At 36.7% G+C, this 9,167-nt stretch overlaps 3 protein-coding genes across 3 annotated transcripts; all 3 read right to left on the bottom strand.

The window, feature by feature from the left end:
* Positions 1–406: 406 nt before the first annotated feature.
* Positions 407–4,602, bottom strand: LOC113776034. Its single transcript, XM_027321097.1, has 4 exons — positions 3,204–4,602; positions 1,831–2,628; positions 1,634–1,713; positions 407–793 (listed from the first exon to the last, which is right to left on the bottom strand). The coding sequence occupies exons 1-3, from the start codon at positions 3,327–3,329 to the stop codon at positions 1,636–1,638; spliced, it is 1,002 nt and encodes a 333-aa protein (XP_027176898.1). The 5' UTR covers positions 3,330–4,602; the 3' UTR covers positions 407–793; positions 1,634–1,635.
* On the bottom strand, positions 3,358–4,692 carry LOC113773949 (disease resistance protein At4g27190-like). Its single transcript, XM_027318539.1, has one exon. The coding sequence runs from the start codon at positions 4,690–4,692 to the stop codon at positions 3,358–3,360; it is 1,335 nt and encodes a 444-aa protein (XP_027174340.1).
* Positions 4,693–7,259: 2,567 nt separating this feature from the next.
* Positions 7,260–8,585, bottom strand: LOC113773948 (probable disease resistance protein At1g61310). The gene has a single exon (XM_027318538.1). The coding sequence runs from the start codon at positions 8,583–8,585 to the stop codon at positions 7,260–7,262; it is 1,326 nt and encodes a 441-aa protein (XP_027174339.1).
* Positions 8,586–9,167: the final 582 nt, after the last annotated feature.

Genomic DNA, 9,167 nt, shown 5'->3' with positions numbered 1-9,167 from the left:
TTCCTATTCCTTTATTACTTTTAGTCACCTTTTCACTTAAATTTTACATTTTTAAAAAAATTAAAACTTACACCCTTTCAATTAATGAACGTCAGAGGGATGATGGGATGTGCCAGGGATAACTAGTAGAGACAAAAAATCTTAAAAAATATATAGAAAAAAAAGAAAAACTTCTTGCAGGCTAAGAATAATTTTAAGTTGCCTTGAGATGTTAAAAAAAAAAACTAGATTTTCAATGCCTTACAGTTTCTGTATATATGTTGGTTTCCTTTTTAACGATCATCAGTAAGAGATATTTAAGAAGAATTTTTATTAGCACCTAAAATATATAGTTACAAAACAAACATATCACATGGTTGCCTCCTAGGCATTTCACAAGCAGGGTTACCTATAAAAAATGAAGTCCAATTTGAAAAGACATAAGACAGTACATACAATACAATTCATATTGGATTAATCTTTTTGTACATTTTCAGTGTAGAAATTTTTTTACATTGATAACTTCAGTGCATGACGCGTTGTTTTTTTTTTTTTCAAATTTTTAAAAATTCTCCATTTAGACGTTCGGCATGCACTCAAGTTTATTAATATAAAAAGATTTCTACACTGATATTGTAAGAAAGATATCCTTTATTATATTGTAAAAGAAAAAACCAAAATAAGCGAAACACACTTTATATAAACTCCACACATATTCCTTTAGCACTGAAGATTTTTGTCCATGTCCAGTAGCCCAATCCATCAAGCACAGTCGTGGTGACCAGGCCATATTATCGACTCAACTTGATGAATCCTACAATGTTCACCGAAAAAACAAAACAAACATGAATATTACAACTGCATGTTACATATATAATGTCCAAAATAAATAAATATATAATTCCCAAATCAATTTTCACTAGAAATATAAAGTTCAAGTTTACATTTTAATTTCTCCCATATGAAAATTCAATTTTACATATTTGAGGAGGTTGAAGGTTTCAAAATCTGAATCATAAAACCTGTAATGCATATGATTAAATATCAACAGCATGAGTTATTTGCTAACAAATAGAAATAAGAAAGATCATACAATAGCAAATAAGGAGGGCTGGAGGGGTTAAATCCACACATCTTCGTTCCAAATTCAAACTTCTAATGCATTGAGGACTAATACTATCCGTACTAAAGTTTATATAAGGTGTGGAGTCAGAAAGATAGGATGTGAATTCGTCTTTCCTTTGGCAAAAATGGTAAGCAAAATCAGAAGTAAAAAAGAATCAAAAGCAGCGGTTTCCTATTAATCATATTTATGCAAACTAGCACAAATGTAAATCAAACTATAGTTCGTTGGAATTGTACAATAGAACGTGTATATGAGGTGAAAAACTGTTTAAGGGCTACCTAAACATTTGAACATATAAAAAACATATCAAATTGTGTACATCTACATTCGAATGTAATATTGCTCTCTGAAGAATCAGATTCAATTATATGGAGTGGATCGACTCATATAGATCAAAAGCACACATATTGCATATGGAAATTTAATCCTCCATTCTCCTGCCCTCCCAAAAAAAAAAAACAAAAAACAAAAAAATCCCCTCCCAACAAAAACAAAAGTAAAAGGGAAAAGACACTAAAATCTATGTACCTTCAACTTTTCCATCTGTTCTCGACCAGCCTGCGGAACCCAAATATCTCTGATGTGGTAAAGAAGCTGAGCTCTCTATCCTGTAAAATATACTCAGAAACAAAAATCTGAAACGTAAACTCTCAACTCTTTGGGAGACTAAACTAATAGACAAGATTAAAGGGTCAGAAAGAATAAGGATATACATATATTTGTACCTTTAAATCCACAGGAATATATGTATTCTCTGTTACTTTCACTTTCTTAAGTAATGGTGCATTCAACTTTCCAGAACACAATTTCTTCAACTCCGGGCAACCCCATATTTCCAATTGAGTCAGTGAGGGAAATTTCAAGTCACAATCCTCGCGGTGACTACCACTGAAGCTTCCAAGATTTTGGAGATTAACAAAACTTAATGAGCTCAGTTTGGGAAACACAAATTCTTTATTGGTTCTTTCCAACGCAATTTCTCTGTGATTTCCAACACCATCTTCTTGACTTATCTCTTCATCTTCCTCACCTATAACTCCATGCATTTCGTCGCAACAACCAATTACTAGTACCTCAAGGCTTACAAGCATGTTAGCCACACAAGGAGGATAAAACAAACATTGTAATAATCTGCAATGCCATACTTTCAGATTCCTTAAGTTCCGGAAAACTTGAACCCCTGTAGGGAAATTCCTCCAAATATGAGTTAATCCTGAGGATCTTAATGTCAGGGACTCTAGTTTGGGAAGAATTGCAAGTTCCTCATGGGATTGCCTAGGAACTTTCAGCCCCTCAAATTCAAAGAGTGATATCATCCTGTCACATCCATGAGCTTCAAGTCTCTGCAGATTTTGTAATATTATCACTCCATCAGCTTTGGCAATCCATCGAACCTGACAGTCCTCCAACCGCAAAAATTTCAAGTTCTCCAGAGACTGACTTGGCATTTCACCTCCTATTATTAGTTGCACGTCACTCGTGTTCGGTCCAAACTCGAGTTCTTCCAAGCTAGGAAGTGAAACCTGGAAAATTTGGTAATTGTCACGTAAAGCTTATGTGGATTGCAAAATACAACTAAAACATGCATGGGATATCAAATATGTTTGTGTATGTATGTACATTTGTAGTCACCATTGATATTCATTATATATACGTGTGTGTATATATGTATGTGCTGTCCGTGTGTGGTGTGTGGCAAAAAACCATCAAAATTTGTCCATTATCGCTGGCTGGGTCTAGATTTAGTTTTCCAGCGATTTATGTCATTAATCTAAGTTCATCTCAAAGCTTGAAATGTATGCACCACATGTATTTCAAAACTTCGGTTAAAGTTTTAATTAGTTGAATCATTGTAAATGGCTTGAAGGAAAGGTGAATCCATAGGATATTGATATTCATCATGATTCGGTGCTTACTAGCACTAAACGATTCTTCTACACAACATATTTTTAGCTAACTAGTTCAAGTGCTAGAATATGCCTAATGAAACAATTTTGAGTTGTTAAATTAACAGGTTCTGAGATAAAGCGCTTTCTTGACAGAAAAGAAGTATACAGAGTATATCATATAAGTACAGAGAGAGAGAGAGAGAGAGAACCCGGTGGAAAAAAGCATCAGCTGCATCATCTTTGGACCCAAAACCCATTAAGTTGGTGTGTTTGTGGACTAAAACTTTGAGTTGGGGTAGCTCAAGCACTTCCTTCTTCTTACTTTCTTCCCTCATAACAATATTCTCCAACTCCTTGCAGTTTTCAGTTCAATACTGATTGTGAGAATAGAATTGTAATTTGATCACAATAAGTGACCTCAATAACACTGAGGTTGCAAAGCGATGGAGGTTCAATTGGCCCCATCCACAAGTACTTTATTGTATCTACAGTTTGGAGTTTCACCTCTTGAAGTTGACTGAAGCACCGAGGTGGAAGATTTCCATGACATATTTCTTGCAAACTGCATTCCACAAAATTCATACAAACCAAATCTCCAAAAACATGTGGAGCAACTAGGTTGGTGGTGGAATCAACAAGGCATTGGCATACTCCAGACACTAGTTGAAGCCTTTTCAAATTGGCAAATCCATCTTTATCCAAGTCACTCACAAGATTCCTCAAGCTTGACACATCATAAAGGTCCAAAGTGAGATTCTCAGCTCTCTTGACAATGCTGGTAACTGCAGGATCCAATGCTTGTTTTAACTGTTCATCCTGAGACAAATGAAGTTCGAAAGTCCTCCCAAATTGAAAGTCCCTACTGAGATCTCTCCAGCCCATATTATAAGCAGCTCCTTCAATGAGGAATCTTGACAACCTCTGAGCGGGAAATCCATGCAATAATTGGAGTAGGAGGTTAAGGTCATATACATGAATTTGGAGGCATTCAAGGTTGGAGAGTGATATGATCTCTTTAATGCATTCTCTTTCTTCTTCTTTATCTCTCCCCAGGTGCAGATGATAATCAGGTGCCAAATACAATTCTTCTAGTTTCTTCAAGCTTGACAGGATACCACGAGGCAAAGGTTGGAGGCTACGTCTAACCCTCAAGTCCAACAACTTTAAGTTACTCATCTGAGCAATTTTCCTTGGAAACTGATCGTCTTCAAGTGCGGACTGAAAGAAGCTCAAAATTTCCAACTGCGTCATATACCCAATCATTGATGAAGTTCCAGTGCGCAATGTGCAACCATCCAGGCACAGTGTGCGAATGCTCGTTAAATTTTGGGCAGGCCATAATACTGTAAATTCAATGTATGCGTTGTTAATTTCCATGACCCTCAGAACTTCCATTCCCACGAAAGAATCTATTGATAGGTACAAAGTGTCTGATTGGAATACCAGACGCAACAGCTTAAGCCATGGACTCTTCTTGCCAAATGGAAGTAGTTGAACTGTGTAATCTTTCACTGTTAGAGAAATGGCCGTGTAAGGATGCCGTTCTTCAACTCTAGCATTCCTTACCAAAAATACATGCTCGCCTTTTGATGCAATTGACAAGCAAACATCTCGAACGACATTGTGCAATTTCACAGAGTCTTCTTGTTCGCCATCACTCACCAACAAATAGTACTTTTTGAGCTCATTAATAAGCATGTGTACTCTGTCTCTTGCATCTCCCAATGTCTCTCTATCGTGATACAATTGTAACCCTTTCCCATACCTAACCAAACATTCAAGAGGAATACTATAATCTGTTAGGAAATTGGCTTAATTTCTTTTAGGTAAAATTCCTGTTTTGTGTGGAAGTAACTAGTTTTCTAATTGGATTTAGTTACTTGAAGTAGTAGTCAAGTAAATTCCTATTTAGCTAGATACTATTTTCTACTCTATATGAGTTTAGGAAATAGTATTGATTTCCAATTGTTATTTGATTTTTTTTGGCAGTAATGTTCCCTATAAATAGGTGGGTTGGCATACTACAAAGATACACAAGAAAGGAGTGAGAGAATTCTTAGTGGGTGAGAGGGTTATACAAGAGTTGGGGCTTGGGAATGAAGTTGTAATCTTGTGGTGTTTTTCCTCTCATAATAAGAATAAGTTTTTCTCTCCGTGGACGTAGGCTTGGTGATTAAGCCGAACCACGTTAATTCTTGTGTGTTGTTCATCATTCGTGTTAGATATTGTTTTCTATTAAATTGTTGGTCTTTTCTTTTTCAAATAATTGGCCTGATACCCTAACAAGTGGTATCAGAGATCCGTTGGGGTTTTTGGTTAATTATTTGAAATTGAGTGGGTGGTGGTATACCATCGGGGTTTGGAACTAACAAGTTTTCCAATTCCAACCGTTTAATGGAACTACAAGTTTCTACTCTTGGCAAAGAAGAGTGAGGATGTTCTAGTTCCAACACAAGGTTTGGCAAAAAGCCGTGAAATGGAAAGAACAGAGCCAAGAGCATGAATGATGATGAGTTTTGAGGAGTTGACGCAAGGTGTGCGATGCACGATCGGCTTCTATATGGTCGGACAACATCATAAATAAATGTGATAGATGAAAAAGAATTCCTGCAGCAGAACCTCTGAAAAAATTGAAAAAGCTTTAATCTGGCTAAAAGCTTATCCAATAATTGCATCTAAAGCACAACTTTATGCACTAACAGAGTGGAGGTGTGCATTCTCATGGATCAACATGAATACGTCAACGGAATTTGTAATCAACTCCAAAGAGGTGCGTAGATAATTTGAGGAAGAAGATAAGGCCCTTTTAACTTCTTACCGCTCAGTCTGTGATCTTACAGAAAGTGTCGTGACAACCCTGTTGTATGGAAGTGAACACTTGTTAAGAGTTCGAGAATGTTGCAAGTTCTTCTTTGTTGGATCATGAAAACAAAGGAAGGCAACCAGATGTGACACAAAACTGCGTTAATTGCTCGACGTGAGAAAAAAAAGGAAATCGAATTTGGCGTGAAAATCTAAGGAGGTGGTCAAAAAGGCCAAGAGAAAGTGGTGGAATCCAGTGTCTTTGGTTGTCCATGAGTTTGGCCATACAAATAGATATGCCCTACAAAAGAAAATGATGAGAATGACTATGATAATGTTGCTGGATATGCATCGGGTGGAGATATTCTCACAATCTCCAAAGGTAATAATACTTCTTCTCGTGATGGTTGGATTTTAGATTTTGGATGTGTTTCACATGTTTGCTCCAGGTTGGATTATTTTGATACTCTCCAAAGAAAGAAGGCAGGTTTTATGTCCTTGGGTGATGGATCTACTTGTCAAGTCAAAGGTGTTGGAGTGGTGAAAATCAAAATGTTGAATGGAGAGATTCGTTCTTTGGGTGGTGTGGCTTATGTCCCAAAGCTACGAAGGAATCTAATTTCTTTGAGCCAGTTAGACTCCGAGGGTTACCATTTTTTCGCTGCAGGTGGAGTCTTGAAAATCACACATGGCGAGACGGTCTTGTTGATGGGGAAGAAGTATGGTAATTTGTACCATTTGAATACCTCAATGGATTGGGAGCTGAAGGGGATCCAGGAATGCTCTCAAATTGCAAATGGTGGTGAGAGGAAAAGTCCTGCTTTGGGAGAGGGTGAATTGAGGCCCCTCTCGCGAGTCAACTAGATGTTGGACTCGGTTAGTTACACACGTTCATTTGTCGATTGAATCAATTGAAAACAAGACCGTATTGATTCAGGTGTGTAGCTAGGCACCAAGGTACTTGGTGGGAAAAGGCAAATGGAGTTTTTTTTTGGATGGTTTGCTGTGTTTGCTAAAAGAAATTTTGCCAAGGTGGAGATTTGTTAGGAAATTGGCTTAATTTCTTTTAGGTAAAATTCCTGTTTTGTGTGGAAGTAACTAGTTTCCTAATTGGATTTAGTTACTTGAAGTAGTAGTCAAGTAAATTCCTATTTAGCTAGATACTATTTTCTACTCTATATGAGTTTAGGAAATAGTATTGATTTCCAATTGTTATTTGGTTTTTTTTTGGCAGTAATGTTCCCTATAAATAGGTGGGTTGGCATACTACAAAGATACACAAGAAAGGAGTGAGAGAATTCTTAGTGGGTGAGAGGGTTATACAAGAGTTGGGGCTTGGGAATGAAGTTGTAATCTTGTGGTGTTTTTCCTCTCATAATAAGAATAAGTTTTTCTCTCCGTGGACGTAGGCTTGGTGATTAAGCCGAACCACGTTAATTCTTGTGTGTTGTTCATCATTCGTGTTAGATATTGTTTTCTATTAAATTGTTGGTCTTTTCTTTTTCAAATAATTGGCCTGATACCCTAACATAATCTTCTGGAAACAAACTGCAAAGCAAAAGTAACGACTTAGCTTCAACACTTTCCAAATGATCATAGCTCCACTTAATGCTTGAAAACACCAAATCTTGAACTCCTTCTATGTCTCTCATTGTGTACTTCTTTAGCTGTCGAAGGGCAATATTCCAGGATTCTGGTGTTGTGTGGTTACTCTTGAATGCCTTGGCAACAACAACGATTGCAAGAGGTAAACCTTTGCATTCGTCTGCAACCTGGTTTGAAACATCACTCAAAGTGGAATCATCAGAAATTCCGACAACCTCTTTAAAAAGAGGCCGAGCTTCTTCCTTTGGCAAGGCACCGACCTCAAAAATTTCAGCTCCCATTCTACTACAGACATGAGAAAGGCGAGATGTCAATATAACTTTCAAGCCCTTGCATTCACCTTTAACAGGAATTCCTAGACTCTTAAAATCAACTTCTTCCTGAACATCATCCAATATAACAAGAATTCTCTTTTCACCATTGCTTAATCTCGTATACATTCTTTCAGCTCTCGCGCGATCAGTTTCCTCAGAAATTTTCAATCCTAACTGCTCGGCAAGTTGGTCTTGAACAATTCTTGTGTTTGGAATTTGAGTCAAATTTGCTTTGGCAACTTCATCAAACAACTTTTCAAACTTAACCTGGTCTGCGATTTGCTCTGCCAAAAAAGGCTTGCCCACACCAGGCATACCACAAATCGCGACTAGGCTTGTTTTATCTTGCTTTAGAGCTTCTATCACTTCCTTCACCTTTGACATCCGACTAACTAGGCCTTCCTTGGAGGATTGGGTCTGTTCACTAAAAGGCATCTTCCCTAATGGAGCTATGTACCCAACTTGATCAAACTTCCCCTCTCCTATAAGTTTCTGAGCAACATCTGTTCTTTTTGCAGCACGTCGGCCTAGCAAATAACGTGACTTCAAATTTGGAAGCCTAACGATATTAAAGCAATTCACCTCAACACTCTCCATACCCTGAGAAACAGTATATGCCTCTTTCTTTAGATCATCTACATTTTTCATCCAATCAGCAACAGTTGGTTTAATTTTTTCAGCATTATTTTCTGCTGCATCTATCAATCGCTGAACTTCAGCTTGTTGTAGCCCAAGTCCGTTGATCTCATTGCTCAGAGTTTGAACGTTGCTCTTGTAGAAAATTAAATATTTGAATTGCCGCAAAATTGGGTTAACACACTTCTCTACAAATGGCCCCACAATGGAAAGAGCAACATCTTGGATGGCCATTACTACAGTAATTCTGCTCAAATGCGTATAACTATGTTATTTGGGAAAAAAGGGATCTAATAAAATGCATGAAAAACAAGAAAAAACTTCATGGATATACAAATGAGGCAAGAAACAATGCATAAGATCGAAAAGAAAAAATGTCAGGCCGTTGACTAAGTTTAATGAAATGTGTTTGGGAAAAGCAAAACGTAAGGTATACTTGTACTATTTAAATTGTTCTCACCAACAAATATGTTTTGCATAATTTTGTTTTCAATTTATGTAGAGCTAGTTTAGAAAATACGTGATGTAGGGTATGGTATTTTCACAGGTTTGACAAAAAATAAATCTTAATATGCTTAACAACCGATGAAATTTTGTGAAGATTGAAATCTTAGGGACAAAAATATCATTGTAGTAAATATGTTAGTCTTTGTAAAAAAAAAAAAAGTGTCTATATGAAAAGAAAACTAAAAAAGGCTATTTTGATAAATTTATTAATGCTTGTATAAATGGTTTAGGAGGATATTAAGCTCAAACTGCCAAATTGTTTTTACTTATTTTCTCAGAGTGCTGAAACTGTAAATCACTTTAAAAACA

The sequence above is a fragment of the Coffea eugenioides genome, chromosome 6 (assembly GCF_003713205.1).
Source record: "Coffea eugenioides isolate CCC68of chromosome 6, Ceug_1.0, whole genome shotgun sequence".
Classification (NCBI taxonomy): domain Eukaryota; kingdom Viridiplantae; phylum Streptophyta; class Magnoliopsida; order Gentianales; family Rubiaceae; genus Coffea; species Coffea eugenioides.
Note: the sequence above shows the minus strand (reverse complement) of the source record. Positions and strands in the feature narration are given on the sequence as shown.